The sequence below is a fragment of the Hippoglossus stenolepis genome, chromosome 5 (assembly GCF_022539355.2).
Source record: "Hippoglossus stenolepis isolate QCI-W04-F060 chromosome 5, HSTE1.2, whole genome shotgun sequence".
Taxonomy (NCBI): Eukaryota; Metazoa; Chordata; class Actinopteri; order Pleuronectiformes; family Pleuronectidae; genus Hippoglossus; species Hippoglossus stenolepis.
In genome coordinates, this window is record NC_061487.1 from 28,976,708 (window position 1) to 28,998,122 (window position 21,415).

Genomic DNA, 21,415 nt, shown 5'->3' on the forward strand with positions numbered 1-21,415 from the left:
TCAGGTCGTTAAACCTGCCCGTCAGTTGTGGCTCGTCTGAGTCAAAGTGTTAATGGCTGTTGAGTGGAAGCAAACTGATTTTTTCTCACAGAGGACACATTTAAAAGGAACCAAAACATTCAGAGGGTTAAAAAAATTCGATGGTGGAAACATTCAATCATTAACAATTTCAAAAATGTTATACAAAATGAGTTAAATGAAGGGCATTTGGTTAAATCAACTTTATTACATTCACAAGGAAATTGAACAGACCACAACATTTATTCAGTTTGATGAATTTTAGCAGCTTTTGCCAGTTGCTGATTTTGGAAATGACCTGAAATTCAGATTAAATTCAATATATTTTCCTAATTTATTTATTTTATTGAATTTAAAAGAAAACGGCTAAATGTTTGTTATTTCTTCTCTCTGAAATGTTTGATTGGTGTGATCCACATCTCAAGCAGGTTTAAAATAGTTATCATATGACTTTAATTCAGCTCAGATGGACTCTCAACTTGACCTTTGACCCTAGAACAGACAGGTACTGTAGACAGTGACCTTGTGGCTGATCTCTTGAAGCAGCTCTTTAACAGCAGCCTCCAGTTCCACCAGCAGCTCAGCCTTCACCTCCAGAGTTTGTTGGTTTTCGTAGACGACTTCTCCAGATCTGAAAAACAGTTCAAACCTACTTCAAACACTGCATCTCTGTAGGAAGATCCCTGCAGAGTGAAGCAATCACTAAAACTCAAACTGCCGTATTACAGTCAGGCACAACATCTGGAACCAAACATTTGAAGGAGGTAGAAGATCGGTACTGAATCTGACTCTAAAAAATTTTCCTATTGATTTCTGAGAATTGCAATCCGAGTTCAAATCAAGTTTTTTTAATTGAATTGTTGCCATAAAAATAGATAGCTCCCCTGGTTGAACACATATATTCATCAGGCTGAGTTCTTGCTGCAGCGGTTCGAATCCGCTACAGATGGTTTGCTACATGTCATCACATTTCCTTCACAACACTGTATTTCCTGGTAATCTCCACTGACATGGCCAAGATAAGCTACAAATAATAACTTTCATGGTAAATTGGTATAATTTAAACACTCAGCAGTCTGTGGGGTTAAGATAATACAAATAGTTTAATCATGACACTGGGCCTCATTCACAAACAGTGCGTACGTAAAAATCTGTGCTTAAACCGTGCGTACGAACATTTGACTCACAAATCTGAATTCATCAATATGTTCTTCCTTAAATTTGTTCGCAGAGTACGAACAAATTTAGAACTTCCTCAGACCATGCGTACGCAGAAATGATGAAGGACTGGCTGTCATGGAAAATGTAAACACACCCTTTTAACTAAATTAATAATTTATTAAAACTCTATTTAAAGTCTTAAATAGACAACAATAATTTAATTTACTAATGCATTGACCAAATGTATTAAATAACCATGAAATTGACGCCCTTTCATCCTCATGATTTATTGTCATAATTCATATCTTCAACTATAACAGTTTACAATAGAGTATATGAGAATGTTTATATTGAAATTTAACAGTTTTGTCTGTTGTTAAATTGTTTATTGACCTAATTGACTGTATTCACCTGAAGTGTCTCCACTTAAGTACAGTACATAAACCTGTATGCCCTACATCTCTCACACACACACACACACACACACACACACACACACACACACACACACACACACACACACACACACACACACACACACACACACACACACACACACACACACACACACAGAAATAGAGGCGTGGCAGTATGCTAATTACACAGCGAGGCCGCTGCCTATTTAGAAGGATTCTGATTTACAAACATACGCACGGTGATGAGTCGGCTGGTGCGCACGTGTCATGAATCCGGGGTGATTTTGCAGACACTTATTTTCTGCAGAGATTAAGAACATTTCTGCGCACGTTAGTGAATGAGTCCCAGTGAGAGTGGAGGTGTGATGTCAGAGTGATGTCACCTTTCAGCAGCCGCAACTTGTCGCTGGCCTGCAACAACAACTGTTTGGCTTCCTGTTGCAGTGACACCGCCCTCTTCTTGGCATCAGCCACACCCCCTGCCTTGTGATCAATCAGCTGCCCCACTGTGGCATACTTAGCCTTCAGGTCGGACCCCAGGTCCTAAACACACACAGGTTCAGTGACATTGATTAACTTCAGGCTCCAAGAGAATTTTTCAATAGAAACAAAGTCAAGAAAAGAAATTGAATATAATCTGGAGATGTGAGAGTGTCCTTCTATAAACGATCTAACCAGTGGACTTACTTTCTTCACCTCCTCTGCTATCTTTGTGATGCTTTCTGCATCCTGATTGGTCTGTTCAGAGCTCATAGTGACATTCACAGCTTTGTCTATTAGTAATGTTACGTCCTGCTCAAGCCTCTGCAGCCTTTTGGTGGCGTTGGTCAGCTTCAGTTCTGCTTCTGTTGTCTCTGACTGCACCTGAATCCAACACAGACAGACACAAGTTGACTTCATGTTTCTGATGCGAGGTCAAACATTGAACATTTCCATCATGTTAGTGATGAACAGACAGAATGATGCAGTCCCACATAGTTAGCACCTGTAATTGTGTTGATCTGAGCCTTTCTGTTAGCATTAGCATGAGATGTGGTCAGATGATTCAGTGGAAAGAGACTTAGCAACAAACTGCTGGTCTGAGGTCAGCGCTCCAGAGATTCACTGTTGTTTTAAGGCTCATTATCACCAAGTTAACATGAAGGTACATAGACACATGAATAACAAGTGCAGTTATTCATAATAACAATCAGTCATTTAAAATATCAATACACCAAGTTTCAAACCTGCCTTTAAGTGGAATTGGAGATGCCAGAAACAAACATTAAGAACAACCTCTTCGGTAACATTTCTTTTGACAGTTAAACTATAAAACTGTTTTGGATACATTAAAACCATGCAGCTCGGTTCATGTGCTTAGATCATTAACATAGAGTGTTGGGTCAGAACTGACTATAGACAGCAGGTTGTTGGTATTCTGGATGTCGCCGGCAGCCTGCTGGATGGCGCTGCTGGCTGCGGTCTGAGCTCTCCGAGCTTCTTCCAGAGCTTTTTTCATTTTCTCTGCAGATTCCTTCACATCAGCTGCCTCCTCACTGAGCAACATAAGAAGTCATGTGTTAGAGAGGTAAGAATCTTCTTACCCAACAAATCGAATCACAGGCCGAGGAGAATGTTGAAACAGACAGATGGGATCTCATTTGTCCATCTGGATTTCAAACACAGTTCTGGATGGACAGGCAGGACTTGCCTGGCGCGACGGGCCTGGTCCAGCAGGTTCTCAGCTCTCTGGATGTTGTCAGTACTCTGCTGCAGTATGGTCTCCACATGTCCCAGTTCTCCCACCTTCTGTCGGATCTCTTCTGTGAGGTTTTGCAGCTGTGCCGGCGTAGTCGGCATCTGCATTGCCAGAACCTCGTTAGCCACCAGCTCGATGCTCTCTAGGTCTGCGGCATCCTCTGAAACAACACAAACAGCTGGTTTGCTTCTCACCTCTCTGATCATCTGACAGCGAGTTTCTGATCAAACCATATTTCTTTACAACCGTCAATCAGACAACTTCCTGACCGAGGAGATAGAAATGTGTCTCTAAAGATACAGCACCTCTCTCCGATGACCTTTAGCCACTAACGTTGGCTGGACATCTGTTTCATTGTTTTTAAATCCTACTGCAGCTTTAAGCAACTGTGTATTTCTGAGATGTAGAGAAGTTCTACATCCTCTGCTCTTACTAACATCCTGATCAAAAACCAGAGGAGGCTCAAGTAACCAGGACCTTCGCATCGAGGCTGAGCTGCAGAGAAGATCAAATGAAGTCAGTCTTTGTTTACGAATATTACATCGAACATATTGTAATATTAATATTTCAATGTTAACAAACCTCACATCATAACTTCCATAACAGTGATTGATAACAGAGCTGCAATCAAACACGTAATTATATGTACAAATTTTAAGTTTTTGTTTTGTTTGTTGGACAAAGGAAGGAAGTGTATGATATACATGTTAAACAGGAAGTGTGTGACATACGTGTTAAACAGGAAGTGTGTGACATACGTGTTAAACAGGAAGTGTGTGACATAAGTGTTAAACAGGAAGTGTGTGACATACGTGTTAAACAGGAAGTGTGTGACATAAGTGTTAAACAGGAAGTGTGTGACATACGTGTTAAACAGGAAGTGTGTGACATAAGTGTTAGACAGGAAGTGTGACATATGTGTTAAACAGGAAGTGTGTGACATACGTGTTAAACAGGAAGTGTATGATATACGTGTTAAACAGGAAGTGTGTGACATAAGTGTTAAACAGGAAGTGTGTGACATACGTGTTAAACAGGAAGTGTGTGACATAAGTGTTAGACAGGAAGTGTGTGACATAAGTGTTAAACAGGAAGTGTGTGACATAAGTGTTAGACAGGAAGTGTGTGACATAAGTGTTAGACAGGAAGTGTGTGACATACGTGTTAAAAAGTCTCTGATCTGTCTGATGAGACTTCTCAGCTCATCGTTACTCTGGTCCACTTTCTGTTTGGTTCTGTTGGTCTTCATCAGGACGTCCTGAGCGCTCAGTTTCGCTTCATCTGCCTTCAGCTTGACCTCTGACACCTGTCGATAAACCAGAGGTGAGAAGATCCACAGTTCACCTGAGCAACAGACCAGAACCAGTCACACTCACCATCTTAGACAGTTTTTCCACTTCCCCGATGGCACTGATAATTTCCTGTTCTGACTCTTGAGTCTTCCTCCACGCACTGTTGGCCGTCATCACCACGCCGTCACATCCTTCGCCTCCACAGCTGGTGCACAAATCCTGATCCGCTAATGGACTGCCACATGTCTATAAGAGCAAGAGAGTATAGACCAAATTTAATTGTTTAATTGTATATTGAGTAGGGCTGTCAAACGATTAAAATGTTAATCAGATCAATCACAGGGTGGCTGTGATTAATCTGATTAATCACCATTTGTAATTGCCCGAAAAATCCCCATTTTCTATGTATATTGTTATGGGAATGAAAAGATAAATGACAGAAGGTGGATGTATACATTTAACATTTGTTTTTTTAATTGATGACAAGTCCAAATGATAGTTATTAAGATTGAAAAATTAAATAAACTCAAACTAAAACCTACCATAACTAGATGTGTCTGTCTCTTTGCTTTGCCCCTGAGCAAACATAGGATGATATGATTTAGAACATCGGGGCTTCTTAGCCTTTGCTCTTTTTTTTTTTTTAGCAAATACAGGATGGTTGAATAAAACTGTTTGCTTTTCTTTTTTAAATCAACAAACAGCCAAACCTTTACACAATTAAATGTGAAAGTGAAATCTGAATCTGAGCCCATCTGCAGAAACAGTGTTGAGCCAGTTCCACTTAAAATGAACGAGTTCCCTGTTCAGTTCATGCAGATGAAGATGAACTGGTTCAGGTTCACAGTTCATGTTTTATTGGGAGGATTCAGGTGACAAACGTCTGGTTGTGTGTTTGGTTCTGAGTCGATGGAGTCGGATCGTGTCTGCGTGTCGCTCATTCTAACACTGAGTCCTGACTGAGCGTCTCGTGTTGGACTGAAAAAAAGTAATTCTCTAGAAGGAGGACTGAGTCAGAATGGAATATTTTTGTGTCAATGATTAAAATATTGAATTTTTCATTTGAATCTAAGGATTCTGTTTCTAATTGTCTCGTTTTTCTTCTAGTCCGGAGCTCTGAGCTTTTTAAGTTGTTTCCAGGTTATCATCTCACACCTTATGGCTGATCTCTGATAGGTCCAGAGTCTGCAGCTCTCCAGCCAGGTCATCCAGTTTCTGAGCGTGCTCACTGTGTCTCCTCAGGAACTCCTCTCTGGTTTGGTTGAGTTTGTCCTCTGTGAGCTGCCGTAGAGCGGCAGAGGTTTCCACAGAGCTTCCAGCATCGATGGTGGAGGAGTTGGCTCGAGCTTCAGCTGCCTCAGACAGCAGGAAGTACTTAGTGATGCTGTCTGTCGCCCCTGGCAACAGAAAGGAAAAAGAAATCGTCTGAGTGATCGTCAAAGAAAACATTAAACTTGAGACATGCCCCGCCCTCTACACGCCCACATTCAACCATAAATGGTGAATGAATAACCTCCTGAATATTTAATGACCCAGGACGTGAAACTTCTGACACCGACACTGAGGAGCTTGTGAGGGAAGACGAGGCCCAGCAGCGATTTTTACTAATTATCATTAATTATTTACTATTATCACAAATAAAATAAAATTTATGTGACAGAAATAAAACAGTGATCATATTTAAAGGTGGAGGCAAAAAGATAATCTCTTCACATTGTCAGAATGTGAAGAAACATGTTTTATCTCCTGAATGTATTTTTATTTAACTGCAGGATTATTAAATTCAGAGACAACTGTGATGAATCTATAAAATGTATAATAATTATATATTTAAATTATTAAAAGAGGCTCTACATAGAAGGGTAAATATTACAATGTTTACGGTTTATTTACGTTTGAAGAATCCTTCACTATCCTTCACCCTGAGACTCCAGAAGTGTTTTGTGGACTCAAACACTTGAACTATCCCTTTAAGTCCACCTGGGGACACGATTTGCTTCATCGTGTCACGTGTATGTTAAATATGAACGTTTCTCGTGTGTGATGAGGCCCTTAGTTTTCGTTTTTAAGCTCCGCCCCCTCACCTCATTCTTTTGAACTCTGTGCTTTGACCCCGCCTTCTTACCTCTGATGTCAGAGTTTTTGATGAACTCCACTTGATCCAGCAGCTCCTGAACCGTGCGCTCCAGTTTCTGAGCGTCTGACGTCACAGAGTCCAGTTTAGAATCTGCAGCCGAGTCCTGTTCCTCTGCCTGGACCAGAGTCTGTTCTGTGTGGCTCAACATCTGGCTCAGGGCCCTCATCAGGTCACTGAGGGTCAAACAGAGGTCAGAAGTCAGCGTTTACTTAAACCTGCACTGCTCTCATCTCAGATTAACTATGATCTCACCTGGCCTGTTGGAGCAGGTGCTGGATCTCAGTGAGCGGTTGTGAAGCTGGGTTCTGGTTCAGGAGGACCCAGATGTCCGCGGCGCTCCTCTCGATGTTGTCGATGGACTTCCTGTACGGTCCGCTCACTCCACTGGCTTTGAGGGCATTGACCTTGTTAACAAGGCGGTGCGTCTGATTGGTCACCTGACCGATGACATTGTCCCATTCAGCAAAGCAACGGTGGCAGCGGAGGCAGTCGGGGAAGATTCCTGAGAATCCACGTGCGCACGTGTCACAACGTGGTCCAGACACGCCCTCCACACAGACGCAGTGACCACTGACTTTGTTACACTGATGTTCAGAGACGCCACGAGGGTCGCAGTCACAGCCTGGGAACGAGAATCTAGATCAATAACTTTACAACTAACACACACACACACACACACACACACACACACACACACACACACACACACACACACACACACACACACACACACACACACACACACACACACACACACACACAAAACATTTTACAGGAAAAGTCTGAGACAAACAGTGCCACTTCCTGTTTAACAAAAAACATCTGGTGTGTGTTCGTCTGTGTGTGCGTGTGTGTGTAACATCTGGTTTGTATTAAAAACAGTTCAAACTTCTTTCAGCCAAAGAAAAGAAGAACTAACCAGACAAAAACACAAGACTGTCCTGGACTCTGATCTGTCCTGGACTCTGATCTGATCTGGACTCTGATCTGATCTGGACTCTGATCTGATCTGGACTCTGATCTGATCTGGACTCTGACCTGGACTCTGTGCTCTGACCTGGATTCTGATCTGCACTCTGATCTGGACTCTGATCTGTCCTGGACTCTGATCTGTCCTGGACTCTGATCTGTCCTGGACTCTGATCTGATCTGGACACTGATCTGATCTGGACACTGATCTGATCTGGACTCTGACCTGATCTGGACACTGATCTGATCTGGACTCTGATCTGATCTGGACTCTGATCTGTCCTGGACTCTGATCTGATCTGGACACTGATCTGATCTGGACTCTGACCTGGACTCTGTGCTCTGACCTGGATTCTGATCTGCACTCTGATCTGGACTCTGATCTGGACTCTGAGCTCTGATCTGATCTGGACTCTGATCTGCACTCTGATCTGGACTCTGATCTGGACTCTGATCTCTGATCTGGACCCTGATCTGATCTGGACTTCTTGACCTGACTGATTGCTCTGGCCTGCTCCTGACTCTGATTGGACTCTGGCTCTGACCTGACTGGACCCTGATCTGATCTGGACTCTGGGCTCTGACCTGGACTCTGATCTGGCCTCTGATCTCTGGACTCTGTCCTGGATTCTGATCTGGACTCTGATCTGGACTCTGGGCTCTGACCTGGATTCTGATCTGGACTCTGACCTGGACTCTGATCTGATCTTGACTCTGTGCTCTGACCTGGACTCTGATCTGGACTCTGATCTGGACTCTGATCTGATCTGGACTCTGACCTGACCTGGACTCTGATCTGGTCACTGATCTGATCTGGACTCTGGGGTCTTACCTGATCTGGACTCTGATCCGGTTCCAAGTTTTTCCTCCGCAGTAAAAAACGTGTCTCAGTATTAAACCTGTTTATGACCTTTGACCTCTCCGTGTGTTGACACTGTGAACGTACCGTGACATTTGACCTCTGGATCTCCCCAGAACAGCTCTCGACACTCGCTGCAGGTTCTTCCTCCGAAGCCGGGGCGACAGGAACACTGACCACTGATCTGAGAACCGAACAACGTTAAACACTGAAGTCTCAACGTGTTATTTGGTCCTGAATTTAAACATCATTGAGAGAAACATCTATAATCACATGAAGTTTTACATATCTGCATTTTTTATAAAGAAAAATGAATTAATGACATCAAGAAATAAATAATCAATGACTGACAATGTGACTTAAACACATGTTTATAGAAGATGATCTGGAGAGAGAGATTTCTGATGTGTAGTCAAACACAAACACACACTGAAGTGTATCACAAGCGTCTGTTTTATCTTTAATCTGTTCATTGATTTTGTGAGGCTGCGGATAGTTCAAAGGATAATTCCAACTTCTTATTGTTATTATAATGGGATAAATAAAAACGTGTGTTTCTGCGCCTCACCTCGTTGCAGGACGTCCCATACGAGTGTTTGGGTTCACAGTCGCAGAGCTGACAGCCGCGGCCGCTCGCCATGTTCCAGGTGTCCGGGGCACAGCGGTCGCAGTGTTGACCAATCACGTTCAAGAGACAGTGACACTGACCGCTGCTGCCGTCACAGTGACAGTCACCGGACGCACAGCTGGAGGTGTCGCTGCCGAGCTTGTTACAAACACACTCTGGAAAAACAAGTATCAGGACTGAGATTCAATTCAAGCCTTCACGAGTTTCATTCAAGATTTAAATCAGAGTTACAATCTAAATGTCTCAATATTTCAATCCAAGTTTCAATCAAGAATTTCTCAGATTTAGAATCAGGGATTCAATCAAGATTTCATGGAGACTTAAGAGGTTCAGTTAACACTTGAAACAAAGTTTCAGTCCAGATCACATGAAGATTTCATTCTAGTTTATTGCAGAGTTCAGTCAAATTTTATAAAAAGATTTTAGTCAAAGTTTGACTGAAGATTTATTAAGATCATGTTTCAATTTGAATATGGTAATTCAGATTATGGTAAATCCTAAAATCCACAATTTAACATTTCAATAAGATTTCTCAATTATCCAGGTTTGATTTAATCAAAGATGTATTTTAATCATTGGTCCCTCAGATCAAAGAGGATGGTTGTTATGGTAACCCAGTAAACCCAGTGTACTCACTTCTGCAGTCCTGCAGCAGCGCGTTGCCGTAGTAACCCAGTTTGCAGCTCTGGCAGGCGGCGCCCTCGCTGTGGTACAGGCAGCGCAGACACTCGCCGGTTTGAGCGTTGCAAGACTCTGGGTCCAACATGTCGATGTTGTTGTTGCACTGACACGGTTGACACTGACCCCCCACCTCACCAGGGTTTCCATAGTAACCAGGTGAGCACTCATCGCAGCGAGCACCTGAGGAGGAAGAGTAAAAGTCATGTGAAAGTAAAATATCTGTTTTCATCAGTGACGTCTTTCACCTTCAGATGTGTTTGTATAAAAAGGTTCATAAGTTAAAATCCAGACACACTGAAGCAAATGATTCAGAAACAGGCTTAAAAATAAAAACAGTTTTCAACTATTTCCATTTCTTAAACTGACCTCCTGAGCTACGGTTCAGAGAGAAGGATACAGGGATTTATTTTGGAATGTAATATTCATATTGTTTTAAACGTTTGTTTTACATCGCCGTAGGTCCACCGAGGAATCTCCGACATGCTCGGAGGGGGGGTTATTTCCTCTTCCTATTTATAACAGGGACTTTGTTTTTAACCTGTTTTATATACAGTCGATAAGTAAATGGACTGTATTTATATAAATAAATATAACTTCCTGTCTCAGCTGAATATTTTCTCTCCTTAAGTTTAAAGTTGAAACAGAAGAATGTTTTTGACTCAAATGTTCTGAGCTCAGCTGTAAAAAAAGTGATATCACATTCCTGCTGTGTTATCATCAAACTAAACCTCAGAGCATCTGCTCTTGTTTCATTTTTCCTCAGAAAACTTCAGGCTCAACTTAAACTAACTTTCATGTCCTTTATTTATTCTGTTTCTGGTTCAAACCGGTTCTGCAAATATAATTTTACCTCTGTATCCAGTGTTGCAGACACAGATCGCCTGCTGTGAGTCGTCACTTCGGTAACAGCTTCCTGCAAACTGCCGCCGGCTGCTGGGGCCATCGGGACACATGCAGGGACGACAGTGGTCACCTGACCCCAACATGGGGTCACCATAGAAACCGTCTAGACACCTTTGGACATGAGAGGAAGTGAGGAGGACCACAAAGAAATCTGCTTCAATGCATGTCAACATTTTCTGTTTTTATTCAGTGTGTGTTAAATTGTTCACACGTACCTGTCACAGCTGTGTCCAGTGCTGTGGTCCCTGCAGCTGATGCAGTATCCAGTGCTGGGGTCGCACTCGTCAGCGTGGCCATTGCATGGGCAGGTTCGACAGGTAGGAAACCCCCAGTGACCCGGCAGACAGCGATCACACTGTCGACCATACGCACCGGCAACACAGACACACTGTCCGCTGAGCTGATCACAAAATGGATTTTGTGAACCTTGAGGGTCACATGCACATTCTGCAGAAATAATAAAACAAAAAATTCATTAGATGCTGCAGAAAAATCTCAGAACTTTTATTGAAACAAATCGGGCTAAAATTTATGAAAAAAAAAAATGACATCTGAAAAATGAATAAAATGATGCTACTAAACTTTGTTTAAATTGTTGTGAAACATGATCAAATATTTTACATTATAGGATACATATGAATATATATTTACTATACTTTTGACATGAAGTAAATATACATCTACAGTACGTTCTATGAGGAGTATATGTATCTTTAATATATTTCTTCATATGTACATATCAGTATGGATGGGGTCAGTCTTACCTCTGCAGCCGTTGGGTCCGAACTGGAATGTGGCCGGAGCACATGTGTCACAGTTTCTTCCGACCACATGGGGGCGACACTGACATTGACCCCCACTGGGAACACACACGGTGCTGAGTGAGCCCTGAAGGTCACACTGGCATTCTGGGAAAACGATTCCAACACAGGGCATGTTCAAAACCAACATCAACAATGGAAGAAATAACCTTGACACAGACCGATTAATGAGCTGGGACATTTTAAGAACATCTGAGGAATATAAAGAGGAAGAAACCAGTCGAGTCTCGTAGACATGAAGCTGACGAGTGATCGAAGAAGAAGAAGAAGAAGAAGAAGAAGAAGATGATGTGAGGCATCAAAATCACTGAATCACTGTTGTTTCAAGGAATTGATGAGAGAAAATGAACAGAAGAGAGAAAGTCATGTTTTCTCTTTGATCTGTGATCATGTTTTGTATGAATTTATCTCTTATGATATTTTGATCAGATTAATCAAACCTGTGATCACAGACAAACACAAAACCTGTAAAATAATGTAGAAATGCTTTTACCACATTTCAGTCAATACAAGCAAATCAATACAACCATTGGAGAACAGTGTGTAACATTTGACTGGATTTAAATAACTGGATATACAGTGAGTACAACACGCAGATCCCAGAATGCATCAGGCAATGGAATTTAAAAACATCTGCTGCTTTGAACAAACTTGTGGCAGTTGACCACGGGAGCCCACACACAGCCAGAGACAAAGGTGACGCTTTTCAGCATCTTTTATTCTTAACTCTAACTCAAAACATTCAACTTATCTTTGCCAGCAGTTTCTGCTGGCGCCCAGTCTCTCGTGAAGTTTCTCACCACACGTTTCAGTTCTGAGTGACTCTCTTGTGTCTCTGTGTGTCGGTGTCACAGCTCTGGCAGCTCCGCGGCTGCCTTTTGAATCCAGGGAGAGGGGATTGGTCTCAGCTGTGCCAATCCCTTCTCCCTGGTTCACCTCGAGGTGCTCACTGAGCCACCTCCACAAAACTTTATTCAGACAGTGTGAGATTATTAAGGCGGAGTCGTCCGATTTAAGGTAGACTGGCATACCTTTAGCTCCCTGGTGCAACATGGCGGAGATGCTGAAGATGAAGTTTCTGCAGATATCTGTCATTGGTGTCTTGACAACGCTCTGGCTATTCTCTAAACAACGATAACGCTGGAAAATATCCCAACCGCTGTTGCCACTGGAGTCTCCTCCCTCTGAGGCTGTGAAGATCTCCAGGTTTTTACAGTGCGGCATCAACACGATCTGAGGGTGAAGAAAACCACAAAGTTTGTATTCAAACCTCTGTGATTGTTCATATGAAAGTCACTGAGGACACATGACTGTGCACTAACAGATGTAATCTAAACTGCATATTCTAAATTCCTAAACGAATATATACTGATTTATGCTATATTATATATATTATATTCTGAGCTCTGTTCTTGGGAGTAAACTCTCACAGTAATGGAGTTAATTTACACTGATGCTAACAACTCTTGTCCCATCAGGAAATTAGATGTCTCTCATTTTGCTGTGAAAAGCTGAATTCAGACATAACTGGAATTAGGTCAGGACACCAGTTAGATCAAGAATACCATGAGTGTATTTTCAGCCAAGAATCTGGGAGTCACGTCTGATCCATTAATCATTATATTAAATACATTATCAAGAAAGACAGTTTTGTCTATGTAACAATATACATTTACTAAATTTGGTCTTTTCAAGAAACATTAAATTAAAGGATTATTTTTTTTGTCGTTAAGAAGGAAGAAGTTTTGCAGTTGGCTCACCGAGTCGATGAGTGTGTACGGAGACTGGACGTCACTGAGCGCTGAGTACAGAGGCAGACTGAGGCGAACGGTGTAGTTCAGATGAGATTCAAAACAAACTGGTCTGGGAAGAACCACATACCTGAGGACACAGAGTAAACCCGCTGTAAGTTTATATAAGATCAGGTTCAGGAAAGATAACGATTTCAGTTCCTCTCTCATGCTTCAAGTCAGCGTTGATCTTTTTGATATTCAATCAGGAGAAAATACTGGAACACAAATTAAATAAAGATAGTGAACATATGTTCACAGCAGGTAATTTACAAATTACTTTGTTCCTGGGACTTTAGTTTTGACTGTTACCGTGAGCCAGGATGAAGTGACATCATCTGGTTGTCATCATCAGGTACAGTATTAATACAGCGGCTGTCTGCTGTGATTGGCCCAGGCCTCATCACTGTCATCAGAACCTCCTCCCATTGGTCGGGCAGCTGCAGAACCAACAAACACATCAGACGTTAAACCCTCAGCCCACCTTTTGTATTTAGTGTTTATTTTTGTATTTCTCTCTTCACATAACTTTTTAATCATCATTTTATTTACTTTTCTTATTTATTTACTTTCTCATTTATTTACTTCTCTTTATTCACATCACTTTCATTTAACTACCGATCTACACTCAATAACCCATAATGCACCATGTTTCCCAAACACCATTAAAAGACAAGGTTTGCCATCTCATTCGCTCTGCAGAACAAAAAACAAACCAGGAATTCTACGAGGACCTTCACAATAAAACACCTTGCCGACCTTACCTGCGGTTCATAGCGGATGATGATGTCATACTCCATGGAGTGAGGGATGTTCTCCACTGAAAACTCCAGGAAGGCCCCCTCTGGGACATTGACCAGGCCAATACCTGTCCAGGTGGGACTGCGGTCCTGAGGGTGGGGCCTCTGCACCACCATCACTCCCTACAGAGAAAAGATGAAAGCATGAAATGAACTTTGACCATCTCACATGTTGTGTTTCAGTGTGTTATATTAAATAGAAAACAAGGGAACCTTTTTAAATCAGGAAAAGGAAAATACTTTTTAGTCATAAAATAGATACACAAACATTTATGATTAAGGAACTTCATGTGAAATCCATGTGTTGACTTTTTGGAGTTCAGAAAAATCGATAAAATAAAAAGGGAATGTACTAGAGGTGAAAATCAGACTCCTAAGACATCAGAGAGATAAGATCTGTTTGATTTGTAGTCGAACCGACGGAATAGAAAACAGTGTCAATGGCATAATTATGAAGAATACATCGTTAAATTGGATAATGCATAGTGGAAATATAGCAGATGGCAGCAAAGGAATTATTTTTAACAGTTCTGAGATAAAGCAGTTTCTGGACAAAGATCTTCCGCAAAAAAGCAGCAGGACTTTAAGATGGAGAGTTCTGACATTAAAGTTAGGTTTGGTAATCCTGGAAAGGCATGAGCAAGTTAAAAAGTGCTTCATCAAAGTTTACCAACTCTACTGTTGTGAGAAAAAACTTTTAGCTGATCAAAAGGTCCAAAGATTAAAAAGTGACTCACAGGTCCAAGATTGGCATCCTCGGCCTCATAGGTGTAGTGATCCAGAGCGATGAAGTAAAATCCAGACTCGACCTGATCGCAGCGACGACCAAACATGTGATCTTTGCAGATGCACTGACCAGTCCCTTGATCACACCTTCAAGAACACAGGAAGTAGAAAATGTAGATTTAAACTTCTGAGATTTTGAAACACAGATTGTTATTGTTACTGTTTCTGAGCATAAACTCCTGCCAGGAGACGTTTATGTGCCTTATTTCAATGTTCAATGTGCATTTCAGGAACCAGCAGATTGATTTCAGGTCATTTCTATTGCCACATCAATACGATCATTACAATAGTCACCACATCACCACCATCACCATAAACCACCACATCACCATCATATCACTACCATCGCCACCACCGCATCACTACTGTCACCACCACATCACCACCATCACCATAAACCACCACATCACTATCATTACCACCATCAGCACCACATCACATCCACTACTATCAGTCAATAATGGTGGATGTGATGCTCACAATCATTCTCACCATAAGTAGTTATTTGAACACAAACTCACTGGTTGTTGATGGCTCCTCCGAGGTCACAGTCACATGGTCTGCAGCCGTCCATATCATTACTGAGGCCCCAGTGCTCCGACTGACACACACACACACACACACACACACACACACACACACACACACACACACACACACACACACACACACACACACACACACACACACACAATAGATGTGTCATCAAGTGAGTCTTTGAGCTCCCACTTTGTTTCCATCATAAAAGCCAGATTTACAGCTGTGAGAGGAAGTCATTCAGACTTTCATCTCCCCACACACACACACACATTTAGGGGATTAGCAGATTTAGGTTTTACCGTCTCTCCTCAGTTCAAGGTTCTGTGATAAACTGATTTATTCAACATTTAACCTCCTGTGTGTAATTAATTAATGAAATATTAATTTAATATGAATATTACAACATATTAAACACACAAGAATATTGAGTAAAACTTAAAGATTCTCATCTGATCGCACTCACTGACTTTAAAATCATGTTTTATTAAACTGTTTTCTCACCACACACTGGTCACAGTCTCGGCCAATCACCAGACGTTTACAGAAACAACTTCCTGTTTCACTGTCACAGGGATTTCCTCCTGGAAGTGTTCCTACAGGGCTACAGGTACATGCTGCAAAAAGAAGTACAAACCGTCAAAATAAGCACCAATACTACTGATAAATCACAGTGATGATACACACTAATAATAATAATAATAATAATAACACAACATTGTGTGTGTGTGTGTGTGTTTTTCTGAATCTGTGTGCGTGTGTTTTGTGAGGCTGTGTCCAGGTGTTGTCAACACTTCATACCTGAACATCCGTCAGGTGTGTCACTCAGTCCGTAATGCGCCTGTTTGCAGCGCTCGCAGCGTTCTCCCTCCACATTGACTTTACAGCGACACTGACCGGCGATAAGACCGGTTCTAACATCGGTCATCTGGTCACATGATCCTCCATTCAACGAACCCAGAGGGTCACAGCTACAGGCTACAGAGACACACACGGGACAAATAGGGTTGTGTTAATGTTTAATTTAGAATCGAATTCGGACATACTCTCAGTTTTTTATTTTCGTGAAAAGAAGATTTCTGTATTTGCAAAATTGATCATCAAAAAAAACGGTTTGAATTCTATATAATAATGAAGGATAATGAAGGGTTACAGATTTACAACACAACCCTTCACACTAATCACATATCAGATGGTCAGGGCCTCAGAGTCAGAAGTCAAGGGTTAAGGACTCAGAGGTCAGAGATCAGGAGTAAGGGACTCAAGGCAAGAGGTCAGAGGTTTCGGACTCACGCTGGCAGATGTTGGGGTCCCTCACATCTCTCTCTGGATGTTGGTAGTAGAACGGTTTACACTGCTCACAGTTGTGTCCAGCTGTGTTGTGCTGACAGTCGTCACAGACGCCCCCGCTGACATTTCCCGAAGCCACGAACACGGCCATGTCGAAGTGGCATGAGTCAGAGTGTTGGTTACAGTTACACTCTACATACACCACAGAAGAAGAAGAAGAAGAAGAAGAAGAAGAAGAAGAAGAAGAGATTGAGTCAGATTGATGCTGAGATGTCGTGATCACTGAAAAACCAAAAAGTTACAAGCAGCTGTTTCGGACTGAAGGCGTTGACAAATAAATCTACATTTAAATCTTCATTGTATTTCTTGACTGTTTCAGGGGCGAACAAGTTGTTTATGGACAAGTACCATTTGACAAACAATGTTTGAACTAGTCAACCAAATCAGTAGAGACCAGCAGAGACCAGTAGAAACCAGTAGACTAGAACAGATCAGTAGAGACCAGCAGAAACCAGATACCAGCAAAAACCAACAAAGACTTTTAGAAACTATTAGAGACCAGTAGAGACCAGTAAAGACTCACTCTTGCAGGCGTTTGTATTACGGCCCTCTGCTGGTCTCCAGGGAAGATCGTGGTAGAAATCCTGACACAGTTCACAGTTCAGACCTTTAGTGTTGTGGTTACACCTGCAGTGACCATGAACCTGCAGACAGGAAATGACACAGACAATGAAAAACAGGAGATTATTATCATATAATCACTAACATCTGGTTCGCCTTTCATTCATGTGTCGTTAGCATCTCATTAAATGACTCGTTAAATGTCTGATTACCATCCTGCGGTTAAACAACTAAAAATCTCCAGCCTGTTGATCCTGCCTTGAGACAAACCCTGAACCCGGACTATGAACTCTACAGGACTCACCATGTCTTCCCGGGTCTGTCCATCACTGTGGATGGGGGCACACTCAGAGGCGTGTCCATAGCAGAAGCAGTTTCCTCGGACAACCATGTCGTAGATGGCGTAGTAATACTTCTCTTTGATCTCCATACGAGAGTCGAGTAAATTGTCTCCAAGTGTGTGCAGTTTGGTGAACTTCACTCGCAGGTTAGTGATCTTTAACATGTCTGAAAATAATCATCAGTAACTGGTCAATAAGTCATCAATAAGATCAATAACTGATTCATAACAGATGGATATCTGATCAATAAACCTGGCAGTTGTTGATCACTTATTATCTGGTGACAGGAAACATACTCTGGATTTTAGGGCTGTAAGGGTCGTTGATCCTGAACGCCGGATCCAGAACTCTGAAAATAACCTAAAAAAAGAATTAGAACAAATAATTATCAATATTGACATTAATACTGATAGCACTGCGTTAAGCGTAATAGAGTACTGAGCTACCTCTCCCTCAGTGGATGGCTCAATGTCGGAGTAACGTGAGTCACACATGACATCATCAACCTTCTGCATTGGACCTCGGAAGATGGCGGTAAAAGATGTTTCGCAGTCGTATGCGAAGTAACGATAAACCTGCCACGTCTTCCCAAAGTCCGATGATCGCTCAATCACCATGGCAGCAGGACGAAACGTCTACGGACAAAAATTAATAATTTAATAAGTAATAAAATGTATTGTTTATGCTTCATTCATGACATCCACATACTTTGTTTTTAATACATGCATCTGAGCTGCAGCCAATTTGCAGCTAGTTAGAATAGCCTTGCAGCTCATACTGTAAAAATGAGGTGTTGACATGGTGATAAACAGATGACAAGTGTGTTTGTGACTTTGAAAGAAAGTTCCAGGTGTCGTCCAGGTGTTGTGTTTTTAAATGTTATAAATATTCCTACCACAGCTACGCAGATGACACCCAACTAACTCTTTCCCCAATCTGAAACACAGGTAGCAGCACGAATCTCTGTCTGTCTGACTGACATCTCTCAGTGGATGTCCGCACACCACCTGAAAATGAACCTTGATGAGACTGAACTACTTTTACTTCAATGGAAAGGCTCCTCCCACCCATGACCTGACTATTACCTCTGACAACTCCGTGTTAGCCCCCCCCCCAGACTGCTAGGAACCTGGGTGTGACACTTGACAGTCATCTCTCCCTCACTGCCAACATCACTGCAACATCACGTTCCTGTAGATTCATGCTGCAGGAGAATACGCCCCCTTCTTACTCAGAGGGCGGCGCAAGTTCTGGTGCAGGTTCCGGTCCAGGTCCTGGTCATCTCACACCTACACTACTGCCCCCCCTCCTGGCAGGTCTACCTGCTGCTGCCATCCGACCTCTGCAGCTCATCCAGAAACCAGCAGCTCCACTGGTCTTTAACCTGAGTTCACTCACACTCCTCCGCTCCCTTCACTGGTTCCCAGTGGCTGCATCCGTTTCAAAACACTAGTACTTGGTACCGTGCTGTGAACGGATCGGGTCCAGTCTAAATCCAGGACATGGTCAAACCTTACAGCCCGTCCACTCCGATCTGCATCGGCCAATCAGCTGCTCCCTCACTGTGAGGGACAGCTGTCACTCAACAACATCACGACTGTTTCCTGTCCTGGCTCCTAAACGGTGGAACCAGCTCCACATGGACATGAGGACAGGAAGTCCTCACATCTTCCTCCAGACTGAAGACACATCTCTTCAGACTAAAGCTTGTTTAAGAAAATGATGTCATCATCAACTTTGGTGTTTATCAATCAATCAATCAAATTTTATTTGTAGAGCCCATATTCACAAATCACAATTTGTCTCATAGGGCTTTTAACAGGGTGTGACATCCTCTGCCCTTAACCCTTTATATATATATATATATATATTTTTTTTTAAAGTTTAGTTGCACTTACATGTTGCACATTGTAGATTGGCTTTTACACAATTTACATAATTCTTGCTATTCTGGGTTTGTTCCCTCATGGTTGATGCACTTATTGTAAATCACTTTGGATAAAAGCATCAGCTCAATGAAATGTAAAATTCATTCACACAAACATGTTGGGGGGATGACGTCTGATTAATGAACATAACAATCAATGATTAATCAGATAAATAAATCAGAAACAGCTCGTATGACAGGATTTTACTCTAAAAGTTGACCAACACATTCTTTAAAATCTCTTTTATATTGAAACTATCTCAGTGCAGTTACCCAGAATCCCCTGCTGTGTGTAGAAACTAACCTTGAAGGTCATGATGAGGTGAGTGAAGTGAAACTCTGCCTCCAGATCCAGCTGAATGGTGACGTTCTCCTGACCTGTGACAGAACCACAAAACGTTACTGATGATCGGAACCGACTCAAATACAACGGGCTCATGTGTTCAGCCGTTGCTCCTTTATTGCCCACTAGATGTCACTGTGATCAAAGACTGAAGTAAAACCTCCAAATGTCTGAGACGCAGTTACTTTAAAGAAACCGAAAAAGGAAGTGAAATGTCAGATCGAACTGGATATGATGAATGAATGAAGGTCAGTGATTGGCTGTAGCTTCCCCTTGTCCTCCAAAGGAGAAACAAATTGATGGTGTGAAGGTGATTCTACATGTTCATGTTCATTTCTCAGCGCAAGCAGCAGCTGAAAAAAATGAATAACTTATAACTACAAGATGATCTGATTTCTGATTTGACCACTTCCTTGTTTTATGAACAAAGCTCGATAATTTAAATGAGTCGTCCAACCTCCAGGAGGCACCAGCCTCACAGTTTAAGAACCAACAAATCTCCCCCTGAGCTCCTGTATAAAGTCTAAATCCAGGAGCAGTGTGAACACAGCAGAGGATCCTCCACTGATTACTGAGTGGGGGGGGGAGCTTCTAACAGGGGACACAAATGTCTCTGGTGAAGAAGTGCTGACACACATGAAGAAGACACAGACGAAGATGTGAAGAGAGTTTGTGGTGATCAGAGCTGAAGGTGTCAGGTGATGTAAACATGATCACATGACCTCTGCAGCAGAGGTCACACGTCACTTCCTGTCTCTGTCTGCTGCACCCGGCTGCCCCCCCTCTCACCTGAACCATGAGGAGGATCTGATGTTGTGAACGAGTCTGTGCAGAAAACCTGCTGCTGTGTTGTTCAGCTGTGAAACACAAACTCTGGAGAAGCTCTGGAGACGAGTCTCTGGATTTGACCTTGAGCTCAGGTCTGAAAACAGCTTTGGTTTGTATTGGTTGTTCTGTTTATCAGATTACTCGGATTAATCTTCACAAGTAAGAGGTGAAGAAATTCTCCGTTTCTTCACCTCTTACTTCTGTTACTCACCGTTTTCAGACTGCCACCACGTCTTCAGTCTGTTCGGAGCAAACGTAGTCACGACATTCTCGACACGATGGCTGTGTGTCTGCTCAGCCAGCTCGTCATAGAGCGCCGCCGAGTCGCAGGCAAAACACTTCTTCTCTTCCTGATGAGTCAGAGAGAGAGAGAGAGAGAGTGAGACAGAGAGAGAGAGCGACAACATGTCGATATCCTGCTGTTTATTTACGAGGATAAGTCATCTGCATATGCTGATAATTTTAAACACACTCCAGAGTTTTTACGGAGCTCAATAAGGTTTTGGTGACATTCTGAAGATCCTGTTGC

At 42.2% G+C, this 21,415-nt stretch overlaps 1 protein-coding gene across 2 annotated transcripts in view; it reads right to left on the reverse strand.

Moving 5' to 3' along the window:
- Window positions 1–206: 206 nt before the first annotated feature.
- The window catches only part of LOC118109931 (laminin subunit beta-1-like), a 91,256-nt gene continuing 70,047 nt past the window's right edge, over window positions 207–21,415 (reverse strand). The window contains exons 3-33 of one of the 2 annotated variants that reach the window (XM_047339832.1): window positions 21,098–21,236; window positions 20,020–20,093; window positions 18,235–18,423; window positions 18,085–18,148; window positions 17,752–17,954; window positions 17,410–17,530; window positions 16,830–17,018; window positions 16,338–16,514; window positions 16,041–16,153; window positions 15,521–15,600; window positions 14,951–15,086; window positions 14,178–14,336; window positions 13,726–13,853; window positions 13,384–13,504; window positions 12,655–12,856; window positions 11,567–11,710; window positions 11,018–11,249; window positions 10,750–10,913; window positions 9,855–10,079; window positions 9,159–9,373; window positions 8,678–8,774; window positions 7,015–7,384; window positions 6,751–6,935; window positions 5,781–6,022; window positions 4,710–4,871; window positions 4,495–4,639; window positions 3,286–3,493; window positions 2,989–3,130; window positions 2,283–2,459; window positions 1,979–2,138; window positions 207–641 (exon numbers count right to left, since the gene is read on the reverse strand). In XM_047339832.1, coding sequence (XP_047195788.1) covers window positions 511–641; window positions 1,979–2,138; window positions 2,283–2,459; window positions 2,989–3,130; window positions 3,286–3,493; window positions 4,495–4,639; window positions 4,710–4,871; window positions 5,781–6,022; window positions 6,751–6,935; window positions 7,015–7,384; window positions 8,678–8,774; window positions 9,159–9,373; window positions 9,855–10,079; window positions 10,750–10,913; window positions 11,018–11,249; window positions 11,567–11,710; window positions 12,655–12,856; window positions 13,384–13,504; window positions 13,726–13,853; window positions 14,178–14,336; window positions 14,951–15,086; window positions 15,521–15,600; window positions 16,041–16,153; window positions 16,338–16,514; window positions 16,830–17,018; window positions 17,410–17,530; window positions 17,752–17,954; window positions 18,085–18,148; window positions 18,235–18,423; window positions 20,020–20,093; window positions 21,098–21,236 — 5,094 coding nt within the window. In that variant the 3' untranslated portion in view covers window positions 207–510. Of the gene's footprint in view, window positions 650–1,978; window positions 2,139–2,282; window positions 2,460–2,988; window positions 3,131–3,285; window positions 3,494–4,494; window positions 4,640–4,709; window positions 4,872–5,780; window positions 6,023–6,750; window positions 6,936–7,014; window positions 7,385–8,677; window positions 8,775–9,158; window positions 9,374–9,854; window positions 10,080–10,749; window positions 10,914–11,017; window positions 11,250–11,566; window positions 11,711–12,654; window positions 12,857–13,383; window positions 13,505–13,725; window positions 13,854–14,177; window positions 14,337–14,950; window positions 15,087–15,520; window positions 15,601–16,040; window positions 16,154–16,337; window positions 16,515–16,829; window positions 17,019–17,409; window positions 17,531–17,751; window positions 17,955–18,084; window positions 18,149–18,234; window positions 18,424–20,019; window positions 20,094–21,097; window positions 21,237–21,415 lie in introns of both variants that reach the window. The other variant, XM_047339831.1, reaches the window with a different exon arrangement.